Here is a 24033-nt window from a genome sequence, read left to right on the forward strand (position 1 = left end):
ATCGCAGGTATCAAGATAAGTGTTTTTGTACAATGTGCCCGACTTCACAAAGGTCATGGGCTAAACCCATGAGCATCACCTCTGGCGGCCGCGACTGCTGCTAAATAAATACATTACCAATTATAACACCAGCGCGAGAGAAATAACCAGCAGACGCCGGGCATGACGTGGACAGTTGGCACGGGGAGTGAACGCCGACTCACCAATGCATCGGTTCCGAGACGGCAGCGTGGCCTCCAGGACGCTTCTTAGAATTTTAGCAGTGGAATCTTTTCGCGCCGTCACGAGGCCATCGCTTGCGTGACAAAGAGCCCCGTGGCATGTGCACAGAATGCCGTCTCTCTCTCTCTCTGCGGACAGAGACTCGGTGCACGCTTCGCTTGCGCGCACGGAAGATTTCCCTCCCCCACCCCCCCCCCGAGGTGCAGCGTCGTCCGCTTCTCGTGCAGTGGATTGGCACCAAAAGTGGCAGTTCGCAAAGCTGTCGACAAGTGTTGAAAATCAATGTCAGCTGGGCGGTCTACCCAGAGTCAATTTGTTAATCCACTGCTGGATGGAGGCCTCTCCGTGTGTGCAATTTCGGTTAAGTGGTGGTATTGGACTCTCTATCGAAGTTGGCCATGCCAGGGAATTGAACTGAGGTTGCCAGGTTCATCGTGCAGTGCATGAAAACACTGCGTACCCACTCCACCCAGAGCAACCAATTTGCTTGATTATATTTTTGAGATATAATTTTCAGGCCTGTGTTTGTGTCTGGTAGCAGGCCGAGGCTGAAATGTGAATGGTGCTGTGGGTGAATTAAGAATGTTGTGCCCCGTGAAACTCATCTTTTGGTAAAAGCCCCAAAAACTGTTGCCATTTGTTATTAATCATGTGACTCACGTGCGTGTGTTATTAATCACGTGACTCACGTGTGCGTGTGTTATTCATTACGGCAGTGGAGCGGTGAGCACGCTGCGCTACGAACCCGACGCTCTGAGTTCGATTCCCGCTCACGGCCAATACCAGTGACGATTTTCTGAACCGGTCCCTGGCCTCCCCGAGGTCGACTCAGCCTCAAATGATTACCTGGTGTGATGTGTAAATATCGCCACGTGAGAGACAAAGGCGACCGGGCGTGGTTTCTGGCCATCCACTCCCTCGTGTGCCATGCCCGGCCTTAATCGGTGCTCGCTAACAGCACTTGCCCCAACGGTCTGTTAAGGCTACACGGGGGATCTCTGTCTAGATATTCATTACATGCACGCTTTGTGACACATCTGTAAAATTAAGTGAAAAAAACGACGTGGTCGTACTCTGTACAATTGTTGGCGCCTCTCGCAGATTTTGTGCCCGAGGCAGCTATTTTGATCCCCACCCCCAACTCCGTGCCTGCCTGAGAGTCTGCACATCTTGGATTACCAACAAAGGACAATGACGTGCTTTAATAGAGGAAACAACATCACTGTTTCCCTATAAGCTTTATAATAATCATCACAAAGGTCAGCTTCACCGTGTCATCTATGCAGTGACCATGGAAAGGCCCTTACTCGGGTCTGGTATGCTGGAACCTCTCTGTGCTAATATCCAGTAAGCTGAAAGAAGATAACTCTGTGGATAGACTGAGAAGCCTACCATCTGTGTAGTGTCCTCAGCAATACAATGCACGGCCACGATTGCATCTACGGGTGTGTACGCACTGGGTAACGTTAATTGAATGGTGCACGTGATAATTATCGACCATTTATTGTTTAAGGAAATTGTACACAACTGGCTAGATAGCGGATTGGACCACAATCAGATCGTGCGAAGTTAAAATCCTGCGTTGGAGGTTGACTCAGCCCATCATCCCTCTGTAATCGATACAATAGGGACCACTTTGTGTAAATTCAACATTGGTTGTCCTATGTATGGATTGACTCACTCTTGTCATAGAAATGTGGAATTTCCACCACTGGCTCAGGGTTGTAAGAAAAAAATGAGCACCACCTGAGATCTGTCTATGATGCAATAAATCACTTAGACAATGTATTGTTTGAAAACGATCCGGTAATATTGCAATGAAGCTAATGTAGCAAGCAAAATCGTACAGACGAGATGCACAAATAAACGATGAACAGCACGAGACTACAATACACAAGACACAAAAACGGGACGGTTGAATCAAACCATGACCCCGAAATGTGTCAATTCATCAAATCAACAACGGGATTGAATCAAACAGAATACGTACATTTCATTTCTGTAGACAAACTAATTACTCAGCCTACGTCCGTTCAGCATACAAATATAGACACTCGCACGCACACACATTGCACATAAATCCCACACTTTAAAAACAGAGTAAATACGTTAAACACGTAGGCTTTCACGACTAATATCATCCATAATAGACGTTTTTGGGTTAGATCGTGTAAATATATCAAATCTGTCGTTAAAACTATAAAATGTGTCGCCTGATGAAGCTAGTTGTAATTACTGGTGGAACGTCGTACTCAGATTGTAAATGTTGTGGATTGGCTCTCCAACACACCGGTGTTGCTGTACTAGTGACGAATTGGCACGTTCTGTTTACGTGACAACCCTTACTAGTTGGCTGTGTCGGGTGGTGGCGGGTTTTAACGACACATTTTATATATTTACGAGATCTAACCCCAAAACCTCTATCATAGAGTAAACACGGCTTGAAAACAGCGCGGCCCTGTCGCACGCTTAATTAACAGCGTCGTTTAATCGCTCGACGGTTGAACGCGCTCGTGCCCAACTCCCCACGGCTTGCCGCTCACGTCGCATTCCTGACGGTGGATCGGCGCGCCGCGAAGCTCTTCACCTTCCAGCCGTTCATCACCTTGCAGCAGCTCACCACCTCCGAGAACTCAACCCCCCCTCCTCCTCCTCCTTCGGTGGGGTCGGCGCCAGCGCCCTTGGCGCCGGCGCGGCAGCCGCCCCCGCGGCGCGAGCGGAGGGACGCGCGGCACCCCCTCGGTTCCTGGCCCTGCGCCTGGTGCCCGCGCCAGTGGCGGAACGCTCGCTGGATGACGTGCGCGGCTTTCTCCTCGCGCCGCAGCGCCAGCGTGGTGCTCACCACGTGCATGATCCTGCGCAGCGGGAAGCGCCGCATCACCTTCTCCTGCGCCTGCCTGCTGAGCTGGCGCAGGTGCTCCGTCTTGACCACGCGCCCGAAGATGACTCGCGTCATCGTCCGGAGCACGTCGAGGCAGTGCACCTTGTTGCCCTCGACGATGGCGAGCTGCAGGGCGGCGATCTTCACCGTGTTGGGCTTGGGGATGCGGAAGGGCCTCTTGAGCGCGTCGAAGAAGTTGGGCAGCTGCTCGCAGGCCAGGAACTGCGTGGCCAGCGGGTCGAACTTCCCCCACACGCGGTAGAACATGTCGATGTCGTCGTCCGTCACGCCCGTCTCCTCTTGCTCCTGAGCCTCGTTGAAGTTCTCCAGGATGATGGCCACGTACATGTTGATGATGATGATGTTGCTAAAGATCACGAAGGTGGTGAAATACGCGATGACGAGGATGGCGTTCTGCGTCTCGGTGCCCAGGACAGAGCCCATGACGTCGTTCCAGCCGCCGGCCGTGTTGAGCCGGAATAGGAGCGTCATGCTGTTGGCGAATGTCTCGAAGTTCACCATGCTGGTGACGGAGCCACGGTAGGGCAAATCGCGGAAGATGCTCACTCCGAGGATGCCGTACATGAACATGATGAGCAGGAGGAGGAGGCCGATGTTGATGAGGGCTGGCAGCGAGATGACGAGCGTGTAGATGAGCTTGCGGATTCCGCCCACGGAGCGGATGAGGCGCAGCAGGCGCACGAGCCGCACCACGCGGAACACGCGCAGGATCGCCGGCGAGAAGTTCAAGCGTGACGCCATGGTCTCCAGGACGATCTCTGCGGACAGGAGCGCAGACACGGTGAGGGCGGTTCGCTGTGCGCCACGAGCAAGACGAACATCCTAGATTTGAAGTTTGCGTGACTGCAAGGATTCATACTCTAGTCACGTAGGTAATTTTTTTTTAATAAATTTAATAAAATCACGACGTTTTGGAAGCAACACAAGTCTCTGTCAGACGAAGATCCTAGATTTGAAGTTTTCATGACTGCAAGGAATTTTTTCGGTAAAGTCACGTAGGTAAAAATTTTAACTAAATTTAATGAAATCACGACGTTTCGGAAGCAACACAAGCCTCCGTCAGACGAAGATCCTAGATTTGAAGTTTTCATGACTGCAAGGATTTTTTTCGGTAAAGTCACGTAGGTCAAAATTTTAACTAAATTTAATTAAATCACGAGGTTTCGGAAGCAACACAAGCCTCCGTCAGACGAAGATCCTAGATTTGAAGTTTTCATGACTGCAAGGATTTTTTTCGGTAAAGTCACGTAGGTAAAAATTTTAACTAAATTTAATGAAATCACGACGTTTCGGAAGCAACAGAAGCCTCCGTCAGACGAAGATCCTAGATTTGAAGTTTTCATGACTGCAAGGATTTTTTTCGGTAAAGTCACGTAGGTAAAATTTTTAACTAAATTTAATTAAATCACGACGTTTCGGAAGCAACACAAGCCTCCGTCAGACGAAGATCCTAGATTTGAAGTTTTCATGACTGCAAGGAATTTTTTCGGTAAAGTCACGTAGGTAAAAATTTTAACTAAATTTAATGAAATCACGACGTTTCGGAAGCAACAGAAGCCTCCGTCAGACGAAGATCCTAGATTTGAAGTTTTCATGACTGCAAGGATTTTTTTCGGTAAAGTCACGTAGGTAAAAATTTTAACTAAATTTAATGAAATCACGACGTTTCGGAAGCAACACAAGCCTCCATCAGACGAAGATCCTAGATTTGAAGTTTTCATGACTGCAAGGAATTTTTTCGGTAAAGTCACGTAGGTAAAAATTTTAACTACATTTAATGAAATCACGACGTTTCGGAAGCAACAGAAGCCTCCGTCAGACGAAGATCTCCTCGCGTGGCCTTCAGCAGGCTCTTGGGGCAAGTGGTGTCAGCGAGGCCTCTCTCGTTAGTGCCGATGTTTGCACGCCACGCCAGGCACTGATTTAAGGCTGAGCGGAGCTATCGGACACCCAGGACTGGTTCAGATATTCGCCACTGATGCTGGCCGAGGATGGAACTCAAGTCGCCGGGTTTGCAGCGCAGTTCACCATCCCGCTCACACACTCGCACAGACTTGGGTGGCAAGCACCATGCCCGTTCCACCTTTGTCTCTCCAGTGGTGATGTTTCACACCATACCAAGTACTCGTTTGAGGTTGAGTCAACTTAGGGGAGGCCCAGAACAGGTTCAAATAATAGTCACTGGTGTTGGCCGTGAGCAGTAATTTAACTCGGGACTCCGGGTTCATAGCAAGCGCGCTAACCACTGCACTACTGCTTCCCCCCCCACACACACGTATGCTCAAACCTCATTACTACTCAGAATTTTTGGAGCAATTGTTAGTTTTGGTCAATTTGGCCCAGATAATTATTTGACTCCATAATCACATCTCCCTGAACGTGCCCATTCTCACCAGATCTTGGGAACTAAGCAAAGTTGAGCCTGGTTAGTAAATGGATGGGAAGCTGCATGGGAATACCAAGTGTTGCGTGCTTGGGCTACGAGTTGTCCAGGAGACTGCAGTAGAGACATTGATGATTTTGATTCATCTGTGCGCAGCTCTGAGCATTACCCCCTCATGGGAGCGGGGTTTCTCTGGGTGCGCTGGTACTCGCCAAACACTCAATGCAGGATGGTCGTGAAATAATCCGAGGCCGAGTAAGATTTGTTGGATAAATAACAACATTTTTAGAAGTTTAGCATTCTTATTTTTACCAAACGTCTTCCCACCCCAGCAACGCAAATACATTACTGTTGACAGTAATTTAATAATAGCAGGCACAGCAGCAATTATATCCGACAACTGTTGGCAATATACAGGGTGCAATGTATGTACACAAATAGAAATTTTAACTAGTAGGAAAATTACAACCTAAACGCGTTTAATATGTTGTCGTGTATTGTTCCAAAACTGCTCAAACTCTTGGCTCCACAATGAACTACACACAACCATGCGCAGACATCATCACGGACATCAGAGACAACGTTCACAGACATGACAGACTGACATCACAGACACTCAACACGGACACACATCATGGACAGACATCGCAGGCAGACATCGTGGACATCACAGACAGACAAAACAGACAGCGCACAGCTGAACTCCCCACCGATCGGCGCCTGTACCTGTTAAGGAGATGCACACCACAAAAAAGTCAAAGATGTCCCACGGCTGGCGGAAGTAGTGGATTCGATTCCCCAGGATCTTCAGCGCAGCCTCCAGCATGAAGAGGACGGTGAAGACCAGGTTGATGATCTTGGTAATGTTGGTGAAGCTTTCGCTCTGGTTGTAGTGCTCTGAAGCGAGCAGCACCATGTTGAGGGAGATGACGGCAGTGGAGATGTACTCGAAGAGCCGGCGGTGCACCAGCACGTAGAAGAACCTCAGGACACGGTTCTGAAAGCGGAGTCGCGGCGGAACCACGATGAGCCCCTCTCCGATGAGCGCGGTTGGCTACGAACGGCGCCGACGAATTTCGACGCGCGCACGTACACCACCATCACCACGTCGTCCCGCGACGAACGGCACGCTGCTGCTCGCGTGCCACTCGATCGAGCGACCGATATTTACGGAGCTCGGTTCGCATCGAAATCGGCATCTCGGAGAGCTTCACGTAACGCTTAACTTATAACTGAAAGCCGGAAACCTTAGCAGCTACACTTCTCAGGTAACAAAGCGAGGTAACCTAGACTGAGTCATTAAAAACTGAACAAACGCTTCTGTTGTGTTGAAATCCAACGACTAACCTCGAGGAATAAGAGTAACAGTAGGCACTCATCTCGACGCACGCTATATTTTGCTGCTACGAATTTCCACACGATGAGCCACTTCGTTGAGCTGTCATTTGTGGCCAGGTCGTTTCTGGAACAGCGCTGTATAGCTCAGTGGGCCTTACCTTGTAACATAAACATAGTTTAGTTTTATTTGTATAAATATGTTTTGTTTACCTTTCGTATACTTTGCACTCCTATCGTGTTTTTGTATTGCTGACCCGCCCCTGCTGGACATCTGTGGGCAAAGAGCTTTATAGCCCATCGGATTCCTCCTCCAGTAATAAATAAATATTCTGATTATGATGCTTGCATGATGTCGCAGGCGCGCTGCGGAGCAGTGGCAGGACCCCTCATGTCGTCAGCTCTCGGCTCGCATCGCTCCATGGGACTCGCGTTGACATCTTTAGCACCTTAGACACGCGTCTTGCAGTAACCCTTTGCCGATGCAATTTAATTAACTAGAAATAAACATTCCTATATCACGAAACTGTCTCTCCATGAGGATACCTCAGTATTGGGATGAATTTAGCGTTCAAAAAAGGTAGCTTCCTATTTTTGTGATTTTTTTAATTGCCAATTTTCAGATACCTTTGGGGAATTTTGGCTCATTTTCAATGGGTAACGGTGTGCGATGTCTTCGTGCCAGCAACAGTAACGTCACGTGATGCCACACGACACTACTTTTGGTGGGGAAAAAGCATAAGTGACGTCATATCCACGATGACACCTCTGGTTTCAAATAAGTAAAAAAAAAGGATATTCTCTGAACGTCCAGAATTTCGTATCAAGGGGATCATTTTAGAATTTTCCTCTTTAATCTAAGAACTCGAGCACACCCCCTGCGATATAGTGGTATCTATACTACTGGACTTCTGTGAACACCTGGACATATGAAAAAGAGCTTTATAGCTTATCGGATTCTTCCAGTCTAAATACAGATTCTGATTATAGCAGTTTTCAGCTCCATACCAATCCACCAGCGAAGGCCTCCCACATGCCTTTTTGGTCAACGAGATTGTTTAGTCATACTTCAGCACACAGGACAGTGTTGGCTGGCGAAGTGAGGGTGGTGACAGCGTCAGTTAAGATATCACTCGCCCCTGATGCGGGCAATGGTTGGGTATCGCATTTAGGTCTCTGAGTTCGAATCGCAGTACGCTAAAGCCACCATGCCAAGCCCTGCAGCCCACTGGTTTTTTAAATCCTTTATATTAAGTTCACTTGCTTGCGCGCTTACGACCGTGCAAATCTTTCGGTCGTTTTTAAACCCACTTGCCGTGATCCAATCGAGCTGACATTTTGCACACAGACTCGTTGTGCGTGACAATTTATTTTCGTGAAAATTTTTTCTCCAAAATTTTACACTTTTTAGGAAAAAATAAATTATATTTAATTACCAATTGCTTAATGGTGGCAGGCAATTATCTGACCCATAGGTGGCAGCCATCTCAAGCTAGAGGACGAGAGTACTCTAGCCGCCACGCATATAAAGGATTTATAGTGACAAACTTTGTTTTTACGGGTTAATTTTTTATGCACTCGGTTTAGCGTGCCGCATGAGCGTGGAGAACCTGGGGCTGCGGGATGCTCTTGGAAGGCTTGCTCCTGTACAGCCGTCGCATGGTTTTGTAGAACTTCTGCTGATCTTCTGTCAGGAGTGCCATCAGCGCACCTTCCTTGTGAGACTGAAACAATCGCGATGGACAGTGACCAGGCACGGCTTGAGGATGCAAATATACGAGCGTGGGACGACACATCGATTAAATCATCGATTAAGGTCGATTCTTAAGGCGCAGGGTGCATTGCATCGGATTGCGCGTGTGTAAGCTCCGACATTTTTACGCGAGCATCGGCTCGTGGAGCAAACGGAATCGTGCGAAACGAGGCGGACCAAAAATTGAGAATGCAAACACGGCGGTGAAAGCGAGGCAAGTGTCCATTGTTTCATCTTCTTGGTTCTTTCGGTAAAGTCACGTAGAAGGGAAATAATAAAATAATAAAAGTAAAACATAATAAAATAAAAAATAAAATTCTCATGACGTTTCGGCCACTACGCAAGCAGCTGTCCTCAGGTGAAGAACAGAGCTGTCAGAAAGACACAGCCCTGTCCTTCACCTGAGGACGGGTACTTGCGTTGTGACCGAAACGTCGTGAGAATTGTATTTTATTATGTTTTATTGTTTTATTATTTTATTATTTCCCTTCTACGTGACTTTACCGAAAGAAACAAGAAGATGAATCCCTGCAGTCACGAAAGCTTTAAATCGAAATTTGTCCATAGTTTGCTTGCACCGGGGCCCGTATCGTGAGAATCCGCTGATTCGCTGACGGAGTGAATTCTCAACACCTCAATAAAAACGCGGACTAAAATGAAATCACGCCGGTCAGGCTGGCTCCTCAAAAAGCTACCGCTACACGGAGCAGCGCGAAGGATTTTTATTTTTATATTTTGGTGTGTGCGCCACAGAAAGTGCGATGAAAATGACCGCATTTGCTCTCTTGCTCACCTCACTTCCCCCCGTGCCCCACTTCCCCAGGCAACCCTTTAATAAAATAACTTGCTGCAAACACATTCTGAAATAAGGTTCTCAAAACAAAATAATTTCTTCCTACGACCGTCTGAAACAAACAGCCCGCCCGCCCCCCGCCTCCACCCCCCGCTATGACAGCGTATAATGTAATGGAAGTGAATCGATTTGCTGCATTAACAATGTTTTGGGTTGGCGTGTGGATTAATCACCGGAGGGAACAAAGAGGTCATTTTTGGGCGATTGCCTCACTCGAAGCGAATGCAATCAGAGGGCTTACCCTCTTGTGCACGGAGTTAAAGTTGTCGATGACAACTCCGATGAAGAGGTTGAGGATGAAGAACGATCCGATGATTACGAATATGATGAAGAACATCTGGGAGTAGATGTTGGCATTGTAGGATGGTTGTTGATCGACCTGCAATTCAAACATTGACTCGTTCACTTTCATAGTCCATTACCTGCTCTTGGCATCACCGCCTTGATTGAACGATGTAGACTTGATTACCGAGTCTGAGGTCACTGTTCAGTAGCACTCGCTCCAGTTTACTCTCCCCAGTGTTTAACTTTCGAGATAATTACATGCAGGCACGCTTGGCTCAGGTCAGAATGAGGTCACTTATCAGCGGCGCGCGTGCAGACGCCGTCGCCTCGTGTCGGTGTCACGTGCCATTTGCAGCGCAAATAACCCCAGCGCTGTTGCGCGAATTGAAGATGTTTTCACAATTTATTTTTTTATAATGTACCCCCCCGTCCCCCTCGCCTATTTCCCCCTATACCCTCCCTTCGCCCACCCAAGCGAGTTTCGCAGATATTAAACAAGAACAAACAACAACCAAAAAACACGCGCAGTGGCAAGGAAGAAGATGCTTCGGTCGTGAGCGTGGGGAGGCCGGGTGGTGTCTGCATGTGCGCGAGTGAGTGCGCGTGTGGGGCACTTGAGCTTTGGCACAGCACATTCAGGCAAAGAAACCGTTCCCTGCGCTCGAGTGCTTTTATCTTTCCGCGAGCACTTGCAGCAGCACCGTCGGCTCGGGGTTGAGTTGACCCGAGGGTAGTCCTCAGGGAGAGTACCCACTGCAGGTTGAGTCGACCTGACAGGAGGTTCCTTGTCGGAGACAATAGTTTTGGGCCTAGTCGACCTAGAAGGTGGCCCCCTCTTACTGCACGGTGACACTGGAATGGAACTCCGGTCAAGTCGCGGTCGTGTTGTGTAACTAGGATGTGGTGTTTCATTACCCGGTATATTTATTTGTCCGTTGGAAATGAATGCACAAATTGCAGCACTAAAAACGAAATTAGAATGAGGCATGCGCTTGGCAATGGGCTTACCCCCGTCGAATCCGAGGCGTCCGCCATCTGTTCAATCCATCCTTCGAGCGTGGCCTGTCAAAGCATTAACACGACACTCAGAGAAAAGTTCTGCTGCGTACATGGCCATCATCTCTCTCTCTCTCCTCACCTGAAGCAACTGAACTATGGCAGAATAAGTCAGGAGCAGTATAGTCATCTCTCTTTATACGGCAACTTCATGGAATGTCGATGCAACATAACTTATACATTAAGGGGACAAATTCGATATAAAGTACATTAAATTTGCATTTCTGAAATTTTGAATCCCTAAACTATTTATTTGCGCTTGATGCGGCTCTATGTGGTTTTTGTGTTTTTCACACTGTACTGGTTTCCCGTGACTTATTTTGATTAACTATGTAACGGGCATCAATGGGAAAATAGGGTGAGATCTACGGATTTCCTCTAAGCGGTCAACTTTTCAGGAACGTATCCGTTCTGTATATTGAGGAATGCCTGTAGCAGCCTTTATATTTTATTTGATATAAATTATAAATTAACAAAAATGCACTACATGAGTGACCTGAAACCTGATGAGGCTTAAAAGATGGAACATTAGCAAAATATAAATGTTGAGGAAAATAATTGGTTATCTAGTTGGATTACATAAATATCAATCCAAATACTAGTATTTGGTTTAACACGTAGGCTTTCGCGACCAATATTATTCATAATCAACGTTTTTGGGTTTAGATCGCGTTATTTATAAATGTGTCGTACCCCTCCACCACCCGACACGGCCAATCAGTAAAAAAGTGTCACGTTGACAAAAGACAAATAGTTCACTACTTTAGCCCAGAATTCTGGCGAATTGCCCGATGATGCTGGATGCAATTACAAGCGAAACGTCGTACAACTCAAATTGTAAATGTTGTGGTTTCACGCTTCAACACACCGGTGGGCTAAAGCAGTGAACTATTTGTCTTTTGTCAACGTGACACTTTTTTACTAGTATTTAAACAATTTTTTTTACAATTTTATTTTGTCCTGAAATCTAACTCAAAACACAATTATGAATCACGCTATTGGTCGTAAACACCTCCGAGTTTAAGTAAATAAAGAATGGTCATTGTTTTTAATCTCAGGTCAAAGGTCACAGGTTGCACATTATTCATCATCCATAATATTATCCGCCTGAAGATGCTAGTTATAATTACCAGCGAAACGTCGTACTTAGATTGTAAATGTTGTGAATTTGCTCTCCAACACTAGTAACGAATTGGCACGTTGTTTACATGACAAACCTTACTAGTTGGCTGTGTCGGGTGGTGGCGGGTTTAATAACACATTTATATTTACGCGATCTAACCCAAAAAAAACTATATTATGGATGATATAGGTCACGAAAGTCTACGTTTCGATTTAAAGCTTTCGTGACTGCAGGGATTCATCTTCTTGGTTCTTTCGGTAAAGTCACGTAGAATGGAAATAATAAAATAATAAAAAATAAAACCTAATAAAATAATTCTCACGACGTTTCGGCCACAACGCAAGCAGCCGTCCTCAGGTGAAGAACAGGTCTGTCGAGAAGACAGAGTCTGACAGACCTGTTCTTCACCTGAGGACGGCTGCTTGCGTTGTGGCCGAAACGTCATGAGAATAATTTTATTATGTTTTATTTTTATTATTTTATTATTTCCATTCTACGTGACTTTACCGAAAGAACCAAGAAGATGAAAGCCTACGTGTTAAACTGAATAATGCATCATCACTGCTATAGTTTCCTGGTTCATAACTCATCATCAACGCCACCACGACTCAACTTCAACACTATGGGTGCCCGGTTCCTCCTGGTCAGAGTGAACCAATTCTTGACTCTGCGACGAGAATTTAATTCAAGCAAGTACTGCAACCAACTTAGCGGCTCCCAGCCGGACAGATCAAGTTAGTTTTTTCACACCGCAAAGCAAACCAAATGTGTCCAGCCACACTGCGAACATTTTTGCTCGAGGACAGACTCTTTGGACATGAATCCCTCTTCGGCTGTCAAAACGACAAAGAAGCCAGCGCTGGCGGTGGGGGGGGGGGGGGGGGGGGGGCAACTCCCTGCTGCCGCTGCCACCTTTACCACTTGCAGGAGAGCCAGGTAAGCAGAGAGGATGTTGTCGTAGTTGATGATGGCGTTGACCCAAAGGTAGCCCTCGTTCGCGAGGCTCTCGCACACCGTGCGGTTCGCGACCTCCGTGGCTGGCAGGCGATTGCCCTCGACGTCGATGCAGCGGAAGAACTTCCCTCCGAAGAGCTGCACCCCGGCGATGCCGAACACCATCCAGAAGAGCAGGCACATCAGCATGACGTTGGAGATGGACGGGATGGAGGTCACCAGAGCGTTCACCACCAACTGCACGCGGGGAAAGAGACTTGTGAAAAGAAAAAACGTGAAGGGAGATGATAGCGAACAACGACGCCGTCTGCGATAATAGTTCTGCTCATTGTATGGCGGCTGCCGCTGCTGCTGCCGCTCACTGCCTGCTGCAGCTACGTCTTGTTTTCATACTTCATGCGTGTGGGAAGAAAAAGGCTAGATTGGTAAATGGTACTTTTGACCGGTTATAAAAACATTCCAATGTGCGATCCCTTTAAAGTGTTTTTATGGGTAAATTTGAAAGACACAAAAGATAAAAAGGCCGGAGTGTACGTGCATATTTGCTTTGAGGGCTCTTGAATATCAACGGCAATTATCAGCAAATGGCAATTTAAACAAAAATTACATCAATAGCCAAAGACTGCAAAGGGGAGTGTGACCAATGGCTTGTGAAAGTCGCTTATCGCTTCCTTTTACTGGTTACAGTGCCACCTCAAGTCAAAATAAATTCCTGCAGTGATGTGCCATCTTTCTCTCAAGTAGTACGAAAATGCCGCGGTGGCGCCACCGTGGCGAGCTGTAAACTCCCTCGCCTGGAATGCCGGAGACCATGGGTTCAACCCTGACGCCTGCTGTAGATTTGGTGTTTGCATGTTCTCATTTAGAAACATGCGTTTAGCATGGTTGGCTAGGTACGGTGCGAAAGAAGTTCAACCATACATTTGGCTGATTTAAATTTCCACGTGATAAGCCACTTCGTTGAGCTATCATTTGTGTTCAGTTTGCTTCTGAAAAGAACTCTTTAGCGCAGTGGGCCTTACCTGCTATAATAAAATTAGTTAATGGTTAGTTAAAACAAGAATGCTAAAATGATCATTGCCAATTGTTTTGAAATGTGCTATCGGTGTCCTGCAATGAGACCAAGGGTCCATTCAGAACTCTGGTACAGCAGTGCACCACCTTGTGTTAGGGAATTGCCTGCCGAAGCAGGTATCACTGCAGTCCTTCTGAGATCCATTTAAATGATCTCTGATCTACACGCTGCTATCAAGATGTCCGTCCCATGACAGCCAATTTGAAATATTCATCCATGACAACAAGGGTGTGGCACAACAGCATTGTCATGCCTCGATTTATAGCTTTCGTGACTGCAGGGATTCATCTTCTTGGTTCTTTCGGTAAAGTCACGTAGAAGGGAAATAATAAATAAAGCATAATAAAATCCAATTGTATTTTATTGTTTTATTTTTATTCTTTTATTATTTCCCTTCTACGTGACTTTACCGAAAGAACCAAGAAGATTGTCATGCCTGTTCATATTTACATCTACCAGACTTTTGTTGACATAATTCCATTTGTTTGTTATTATTATTCACAGAACTGTGAAAATGAAAAACCAAATTTAACGTGGTCGGTTGTTTGTGTGTGCTGTCCGGGGAAATTAAATGCACTTGCAAATCCGATTTTACTTAGCAGTGGCTGAAACCCAAATATTAACCCAGACCTCTCAGCAGTGCTGGCTCAGAGTTCTGTGCCATGAGATATATTGGCAGCCTCAGAAACATACTTGTTGCAGGCTGATGTGGAGCATTATGGGTAAGAAAATACATCAATAAAGTTGGATCCATTATTTCTCTATGTAAAAATGCGCTCATCTGGTAGACTGTGGACCCTCTACACCATTATTATCCAACAGCATTTGATAATAACACAAGCAACGTCTGGACCAGTGTCAACTTCATGGGTCTCATCAGCAGAGTCATGCTTGCCAAACAAATACTGCATGATTTATCGAATGCTCTTGCCAATTACATCATGTGGAAGTCAGAAATAAAAAAGATAATTTCCAAAGTCCTCTACAGTCTCGCATTTCACTAATACCATAATTCTACATGCAATCACAATCCAATCCAATACAATGAGGATTTAAGAGGCATCCAAGCGTGACCGCAAGTCAATAAGGCTGCACAGAAACAATGGGAACATTTATTTTACAGAGAGAGAAGAGGTTCTAGATTTGAAGATTTCGTGACTGCAAGGATTCATACTCTTAGTTCTTTCGGTAAAGTCACGTAGGTAAAAAATGAAATAAAAAATAATTTATTAATTTTAGATTTGAAGCTTTTGTGACTGCAAGGATTCATACTCTTAGTTATTTCGGTAAAGTCACGTAGGTAAAAAATGAAATAAAAATTAATTTATTAATTTTAATTTATTAATTTTAATTTCATTTTTTACCTACGTGACTTTACCGAAAGAACTAAGAGTATATATAGAGAAGAGGTTGTCCGTTATGGGCAGAGTACGAAAAACAGGAAATCTATAAACCTGTATTTCTACAGCACGGACAGCTGGGGGGGGGGGGGGGGGAGGGCCTTACCCTCATGCCCTTCCACCGGGAGATGGCTCGGAGGGGCCTCAAGGCCCTGAGTGTGCGCAGGGACCTCAGCGACTTGAGGGCAGGCACCGCACTCGCCAGCTGATTCAACCATGACACCTGGTGGGAGCAGGCACCCAATGGTTCAAACTCAACGGCCACGTTGGACAATCCCTCTCAAAAAGCCACCACTCGTACACTTGAAGTGTAGTCCGTGTAGAGCCCTTTGTCAATTCGCTGCTGGACGAAAGCCCCCCTCGCAGCAGAATCATCTTTATTTAGACTGGAGGAATTCGATAAGCTACGAAGCACAAATTTCGATTTAAAGATTTCGTGACTGCAGGGATTCATCTTCTTGGTTCTTTCGGTAAAGTCACGTAGAAGGGAAGTAATAAAATAATAAAAATAAAACATAATGAAATAATTCTCACGACGTTTCGGCTGCTTGCGTTGTGGCCGAAACGTCGTGAGAATTATTTCATTATGTTTTATTTTTATTATTTTATTACTTCCCTTCTACGTGACTTGACCGAAAGAACCAAGAAGATGAACTACGAAGCACAGCGTGCAAGTCAAGTGGGTTATTTGATCATACATCGTCACGCTGGCCAGTGTGGGTTGAAAGCGGGGAGCATAGACGCAAGAGCATACAATGATGGATTTTGTGGCACCTGTCCATCACGTAACCCGAAGGTATTGTATGTGCTTACACGTATTACATAGCCATCTGTCCAATAAATAAAGTGCGTGTGAGGTATTTTAGCCAGAGGCAGGCATCGCGTAACACGTATTTTTAAATGGCGAGCACATTTTTTTCATTGAAGCTCGCAGTCACATCATGATACTCGTCAACTGGCATTGCAACTAAACTCCTTCACATTTGCTTCCCTGCAGGACAGATAACATATTGGAGGGTTTAGGGACTGTCCTGCGAAGTTTTCTAGGCCGGTTTATAGTTTATGTATGTGTAGTGACTGACTCGGAGACACTAACGAGTTGGAGGCACTCTGTTTATTAACACGGCCTAACGAGTCAACACTTCCAATATTTTGTTGATACCAGACTACGGTTCCCAGTCAGGACAGCTGGTAGACTGCCTGACTGGCGACGCCGAGCTGGTGAGGACAGAGACGGCGAGAGAAGAACGGCGAAGACTTCAGCAGCAGCACGACGGTGATCCCCCCACTCCACACGGCAGCCCCGAGCTCCCCTCCAGGGGCCCCTCTTTTACTGTCAGCGTGGCCTGGCTCCGCCCCCGGCCACGCCCCCTTTCTGGAACCTACCAGCGGGTTCCTCGTGTGCCCCTTCCGTCACCTTTCCCCTGGATCCCTCTCTGGTGTATCACGTGGCCTGTTGTCAGTCAGCGCTGCTGTAAGCTGCAGATCCCCTTCCCCGCCAGCAGCCAGCGCTATGCTGCTACGTGACCAATTCTATGTCACTACATTTGTATGTTGAACTTCTTTCGCACCGTACGTAGCCAACCATGCTAATTGGAGTTAAGGAAGAAGGACAACAAACTTGACACAACCAACAGTTCTAAAGAAATGAGTCATCGATAGTGTATAATCCTATGGTCAATATCACAAGGTGGCTAAAACTGGCGGCTGTGTATATATTTCAGAAGCGAGTCGTAAATGTTGAAGGCAATTGCCACGCTTCAGTTTATGAAACCCTACGTCACGCTCTAAGCCATTGAGAGGAAATAGCAGGGGGGGGACACTTGCCAAGACTAAGAAGCAGTCAAGTAGAGTCCAGAAGCTGGTGAAGTACTTGTGGAGGCCGAGGCCTATCATCTTGAGGAACATTTCCATGGAGAAAAACGCCATGTAGAAGAGATCCATGTAGCGGAGCACCTGCATAAGCTGCGCGTTGCTGCTGTTGTACTTGTCGTCCAGCGTCTGCACGAGAGAGCAAAGGCGTGGTGGCGGTCGCGTCAAACGCACGCGGTGAAGGATGGGACGAGACATTCGCAACCACACCAGCGCCAACGCAATTAAATAATTGTCCCGTGCTCGCTGAGCTGCAATGGCTTCCAGTTGCTGAATGAATACATTATAAGGTCGCACTCATTACACACACAATGCTTGCCACAAGTCAACCACAAAACCTTCCTGATCTCATCAGGAAGCATAAACTATCACGTGAACTCTGGCCATCCTCGCAACGGCTTTTGGCCACCCATCAAACAAAGACGGTCACCGCATCACGTGTGTTCAGATGCGCTTCTGCGGCCATCTGGAACGCTCTTCCTTTCGATATCAGGAAGCTGCCCCAGCTATGCACTCTTAAATTTAAATTGATAACTAATTTCTTTCAAACTTCTTTATTGTGTTTGTTTTCGTGTCCTTCCCCACACCTCCCATTAGCACGGTTGACTACATACCATGCGAAAGAAGTTAAATATAGATACATCATTACTATCATCAAACATCCATGATCTATCCACTGAATGTACGAAGGCTTCCCCCAAGCCGTTGCCATCTCTCCCGGCCTCCGTGATGCGACACTCGAATGGAATCGGCTCGAGCGCAGAATCTGCGCTGACTTGGTACATCGCAGGACCATCAGAGGTGATGAAAGGCTTCAGGAGGCCTTCATCCGATAGCACTTAGATCATGACTGATGCTAATGTATGTAAGTATACAATACATTCCTATAAGTATTATTCTAGCATATGCATGTTTGGTAAAGCCAGACTACATTGTCATTGTCTGCAGTGTTAAGTGCTCTTAGTCCCCCAGTCAACTCAGATGACAAATCCTCCTGCTCCACCGTATGCCTCACAGTCCGCACTTGTTCGACACATTTATTATTTGGGCTTCCCCCGGATTGCCCGTCTGGCCCTGTTGGCCACGCAACGCCCTTGTCCAGTTCCAACATGTTTCAGAGGAACCCATGCATGGCGAGGGTGCAGTTTGAAACCTGGTTGATGGGTGGTGGGGCCACTCAATGTGTAGGTTTGGCGGTTGGGGTTGGCACCGGGAGCCTCCTTGTCAAGCCTATCCAGTGAAACATCCTTGCGAGGACATCCACGGTTGTGCAGCCAAGGTCGGCGAGCGCACAAGGTGATTGGGCTACGCCAGCGGAATGCACCGGCACAAGATGACCATGCGGGTGGGGTGGTTGACACTAAAATTGTTCGTAACTGTCGACGAGAACTACTGTGAACTATTCCGGGGTGGAAGCTCAGACCACAGTGGGTGTCATGAAAACGGTCATGGATCGAGTGCTACTCACCAACGTGAAGCTGCTCAAGATGACCATGAAGAGCACTATCCCATTGAAGCCCGTCGTTTGGCAGAGGCGAAACACCATGCGCCTCACCGCGTTGAATGCTCCCACGCACCCACCACAGCACCCTGGGCCACTTCCCTCCCGGCCTCCGTCGCCGCCCTGCCGCCCCGTGCTCGCCTCCCCACCCGAGGGCTCTTCCCCGTGCCGACCTCGTCCTTCTCCATCGTCGCTGCCTACTGCTCGCTCCACGTCGGAGTCGCGACGTCGCTGGCGGTGGCAGAAGCAAATGCAGCTGGCGGAGAAACAGGGCGGCACCTGGACGCGCTGCTCCGGGCCCTCGGCCTGCTGGTGTTCCGCGTCGGACTCGTCCTCAGAGTCGTCCTCGCTCCACGACTTGGACTCTTGGCTGTGGGCGCTGCTGCGGACCGAGCCTCCCTCCAGCTTGGCCGGCTTTGGGTAAAGAGAGACGGGAAGGTCGAGAGCATGGGTGGCTGGTCGGCATGGCAATGCGAAAGCAAAGCGTCGAGAATGGCAGAATTAACTTTTTTTTTTAATCGTGGGACCGCACGGAGATATTTAATTTATAACAAAAATTGGATGAGTCTCTGTTTGTGAAAGTCAATAACACGCTCAGCTTGGTTGTATTACTTGTGATTATTTATTTCTCATTTTGTCACACATGGGCCAAGCAGGATTATTTCCTTGCTGGTAAGCTCCTCGAGTTGGGCCAGCAAACACAACGCGAGTGTTGCTTCGCTGGCCAAAAATCTGTTGCATAGTACTGTATGATAATAAACTAGGAGTGTAATGATGTAGCGGCCTCTATGTGCCTGTCGGGGTCATGTGAATGCCTTGCATGCAACACGTACATTGTTTAATTAAAACATCGATTCTTACACACACTATCGCAAGCACATATTGTGAGCTTCAGAATCAATGTTAATCAATGGATCAATGCATCTCTATACTGTACCTCTAGTTCTTCAATAGTCACGAAAAACAAGGGTGTTAACATTCCATAGGCCACATTCCAAAGGCAAAGATGGGCTGTATTTCAAAAGCGTATTTTGGCCACTTCTACCCACAACATCAGTGCCGCAAAGTACGGACATTTTGATCTGGTCCCTTCATACAATGGAACCAAAGGTCGACGCATTGCATTCACTTCGAGTAGGAAACCGTCTCTAACAATAATTATTTCAAAATGATTCTATGATTTTAGATTTGTGGGTTTTTGAAGGACAATTTCGGATTTTCGCATTCTTGAAAATAATATCAAATGTAGCGTGTCTTCGTGACAAGTGAAATCACACAACGGCCACGTGCCACCACCTTTGGTGACAGTAACACGTATGTAAGTGACGTCACTTCCTGTGTCATCATACTTTCGGATGAATCAGATGAAAACTAATTTGGATAATCTTAATTTTTGTACCTCGGCTCCATTTTTTGATATTTCTCTTTATCCAGATTAACCTAAAAATCAGGAACTGCACCCCTAATCTTTAGCATTCCAATGGACGGTAATTTAGCCAAGGCAGCAGACGATATCACTTTCGCTTGTGCGGTGAGTTTCGCGACTTACGTCAAGGATGACAGAGTTGTTTTTGAGGCTCGCGGTTCCCCCCGCCGTGGTGGAACTGTGCAGGAGGTCGTTCAGACGCTGCCAGGAGTTCCTCACTTCGGGGCTCACATCGTCGGACGTGGGCGTCCTCGCCAGGTGAGCCAAGGGCTTTGCCGGAGCGATGTAAATGTAATCCTGGGTAGCTGCACGCCACCACGGTGATGTCATGCAGAGGGACATGTCATCACAATTTAGTCAATCGCCCTATTATCAGAGTGCAACAGCTACCAGCGATGTCCGCCGGTAATGGGCGATGTTGCTCTGTGATTTCTACCCAATCAGATTAAATCGCAAGTAATTTTACGAATTTTGACCCTGACAGTGGCAAATATGAGTCTTTTTTTGTTCGCATAAAAGTCACCGGATCTTTAATGTCCACTTTGAAGCAGACACTGCACCAGGAGTTTTATGGTCAATACACCGGCATTATTAACCAGGGCGGTCACTAAGCTCGACACAGAAACTTCTGCAACAAGCGGCAAACGCGGTCCCACTCGGCCCTGTCGCCGCCCCGTGGTGTGGAGAATCAGCAATTCCATGTGGGCAAGACAAACAACGACGAGGTCCTAGATACTACAATACAGCCGTGTTATTCCATTGCCTCCTCAACCTGGAGCCACCAAGTCAAGTGTGTGGTGAGAACTCACGAGGCCAGGATGAGTCTCAAGAGTGGCCTGGGGCAAAAGAACGGCAATAAGGCAAAAATAAATCTGAGCAAGAAGAACTGCGTTCCTGGAGAAATCGAAACTACTGCACGAACACAAATCGATATTAGAGACGATAATTTTTCCTTGAAATGAAAGTTGGCGCAGACAAGTTACACTTTAAAAACCGTTCAAAGTACACTGGTTCGTGTGTGTACGTTTGTAAGTTGAACTTCATTCTCACCGAAAGTAGCCAACCGTGCTAATCGGAGGTGCAGGAGAAAGACAATAAACTATGGGTCTCTGCGCGAGTCTATGTATGTATGTATATTGAACATCTTTTTCACCGTACGTAGCCAACCGTGCTAATTGGTGACAACAAACTAAACACAGTGTGTACAGCGCGCCGCGCACCCTGCACGCTGGCCACGCTGCTGCGATGCAGGTTAAGGTAGGTGCCAACGTCCATGTCGAGCCGAGCGTGCTCGCCACGACGCGAGGCGGCCTCCATCTTCCTGCGCCTGAAGCGCGAGGGCTTCGTCGAGATGTGGAACGTGCGCCGCGGCTTGAACCCCGTCAGGAAGTGCTTCACGCTCGCCGACTTCGCCGTCTGCTCGCCGCTCGACCTCGCCTTGAGGTTGTCCCCGCCGAACGAGGCGAGCAGCAGAGCGAGGAAGAGGTTCAGCACCTGCCGGGAGACGGAGCCCGACGCGTCCCCGTTGGTGCACTTTCACGTCTCGCGAGTCCGCACAGAGGACTTTAACCCTTTCCCGTTCCAATGACGTATTCGTATGTCATCACAATGAAATTGGAATAAATGTTTTAATAAAATAACATTATCAGTTAAATTTCGATTTAAAGCTTTCGTGACTGCAGGGATTCATCTTCTTGGTTCTTTCGGTAAAGTCACGTAGAATTGAAATAATAAAATAAGAACAGGTCTGTCGACAGACCTGTTCTCCACCTGAGGACGGATACTTGCGTTGTGGCCGAAACGTCGTGAGAATTATTTTATTATGTTTTATTTTTATTATTTTATTATTTCAATTCTACGTGACTTTACCGAAAGAACCAATGAGATGAACATTATCAGTACCGAGGCTCCCACAAGGCCATGCGGCAGGGAGCATGGCACAGTTTGTGCCAGCTATCGTAGAGTGCAGTCCTATCACTACAGCTCACTGCGGTGAGCACAATGTCTTTAAAAACAACGGTGCTATGCCTCGAAATAGAATTCGTGATGAGCCGCTTGCACGTTCCGAGATTCAGAGGTGAAGGGGACCCACCCTGTAGCTTGCAGAAGTCTCAGAACGGGAAGGGGTTGAGAATTGCCCCGCGTCATTCGCAGCAGCTTGACAATATTACGGCCAATATTTTTGTTCAAGCTTTAAAACAATCGGCGTAGATTTACATTTGTAAATACAAATAAAAATACTTTTTGTTTTCAAATCACGGTTTAGGACTTGGTATGTCAGACTGTTTCATCACGTCCGCACTCTGTGCGGCCACCACACTGCGGATATCACCTCTTTTATAAAGTTGGCCAATTCAAGAAAACGGATTGACTCAAATGATCTACCTAGCGCTGTACATTGCTACCTCTCGAACCGTGGGGGGGGGGGGGAACCCCCCAACCATTTTCACTCACCAAGAAGCCGCCGACGACGTAGGTGAGGATGAAGAGAGGGACGCAGTAATAGATGTTGGAGCACACGAGGCATTCGTAGAGCGGCTCGATCCACTCGCCGCACAGCACGCGGAACACCATGAGGAAGGAGGAGTAGAAATCCAGGAAGTTCCATCTGGGGACCTGCCCGCTGGAGAATTTGTTCTGCGTGGGACGAGATGGCAGCGGCGTCAGCGGCATCGATGCACGTCCACCGGCCTGGGGCCAGCGCTCTTCTCCTGAGTGCGGAGCGTCGCCCGCAGAGTCGCCACGTCAGCACGATACTGCGACGTGTTCGCTACGATAAGATCCCCAATAACTGGATCGCCCGTTTTCCGAAAATATCGTTACATCATGCCAATTGTTGCTTGTTTTATTGTTATTTAAATAAAACGCGTATTTCCTGACAAAATATACATGAAGCAACTAACTCAATTTTTTTATTTGTAAATAAGTAACTATTATATACAGTATGACATTTGTTTTGGATTAAATATACATGAAGCCACAAACTAAAATTTTCTATTTGTAAATAAGTAGCTATTATATATGACATTTGTTTTGGATTAATTGACAGTATGGCAATGACATTATATTATAATTTTGGTAGTTGCCATAATTGTTTAAGCTGCAATGTTTAGGAGATTTTTGGCGGGCTTATGTCGAGTGAACTGCGGTTAAATAACTTTTCCGTAATTTATATTCTTACTGGAAGTACAGCAAAGCACAAAAACAATCCAGTAAAAATGCGAATTGCAGTTTAAAAGTTGTGCGAAACTGATATACAGGAATGAGATTCATCATCATACGGATAGGAAATACGATGTCCCATCCCAGGGGTGGTTTCTTCATTAGGGCGATTGGGCGACGCACCACCAATGTCATTCAACCACAGAGTCACGCTAGCCGTCACTGTGCCTCTGGATATAGTCCAATCAGGGTCATGCTACGTTCTGTGGAGTACCGCCTCTTTTTGGGCGATTTCACTCCGGCTGAGAATCGCCCCAAGTGGTCCCATAGACTTACATTCAAAGATGTTTTTTTTCGAACGGGGGCGCTGCAATGCATTCTCTATGGCTTCCGGGAGGGCTCGCCCTAACGTGCTTACGTCATCATACGTGCTTACGTCATCATACGTGCTTACGTCATCATGCGTAAGCACGTTTCATCCAACAATATAATTTGTCGCCACCTAGTGGAATCTTTAATAAAAGAAACTTGAGTGGTTTGTTTTAATAGTGAGTATAGAAACAAACAAGATGTATTGTAAGAGTCACTTTATTTTTCATTAATATTAAAGAAGTGAAGTTGCCTTTACATGCTTAAGCTGTTCATTTATCCATTGCATGGGTGGACCTTATCCTTATCAATCATCCAGACATTTGCCCCCCCTGAGAGATTTTGCAGGAGCCGCCACTGTC

The 24033-nt window shown here is 46.8% G+C and overlaps 1 protein-coding gene across 2 annotated transcripts in view; it reads right to left on the reverse strand.

Moving 5' to 3' along the window:
- Positions 1-419: 419 nt before the first annotated feature.
- LOC133343787 (sodium channel protein 1 brain-like) overlaps positions 420-24033 on the reverse strand; it is a 51780-nt gene continuing 28166 nt past the window's right edge. For both annotated transcript variants that reach the window (XM_061553616.1, XM_061553615.1), the window contains exons 15-26: positions 22595-22777; positions 21361-21634; positions 20264-20445; positions 18682-19128; positions 17169-17342; positions 15448-15564; positions 12831-13103; positions 10742-10795; positions 9690-9827; positions 8453-8566; positions 6234-6504; positions 420-3882 (exon numbers count right to left, since the gene is read on the reverse strand). In XM_061553616.1, the coding sequence (XP_061409600.1) occupies positions 2762-3882; positions 6234-6504; positions 8453-8566; positions 9690-9827; positions 10742-10795; positions 12831-13103; positions 15448-15564; positions 17169-17342; positions 18682-19128; positions 20264-20445; positions 21361-21634; positions 22595-22777 (3348 nt within the window). In that variant the 3' untranslated portion in view covers positions 420-2761. The remainder of the gene's footprint in view (positions 3883-6233; positions 6505-8452; positions 8567-9689; positions 9828-10741; positions 10796-12830; positions 13104-15447; positions 15565-17168; positions 17343-18681; positions 19129-20263; positions 20446-21360; positions 21635-22594; positions 22778-24033) is intronic.

This window comes from Lethenteron reissneri, chromosome 18, assembly GCF_015708825.2.
Source record: "Lethenteron reissneri isolate LAM-NWPU_2019-01 chromosome 18, ASM1570882v1, whole genome shotgun sequence".
Lineage (NCBI taxonomy): Eukaryota > Metazoa > Chordata > Hyperoartia > Petromyzontiformes > Petromyzontidae > Lethenteron > Lethenteron reissneri.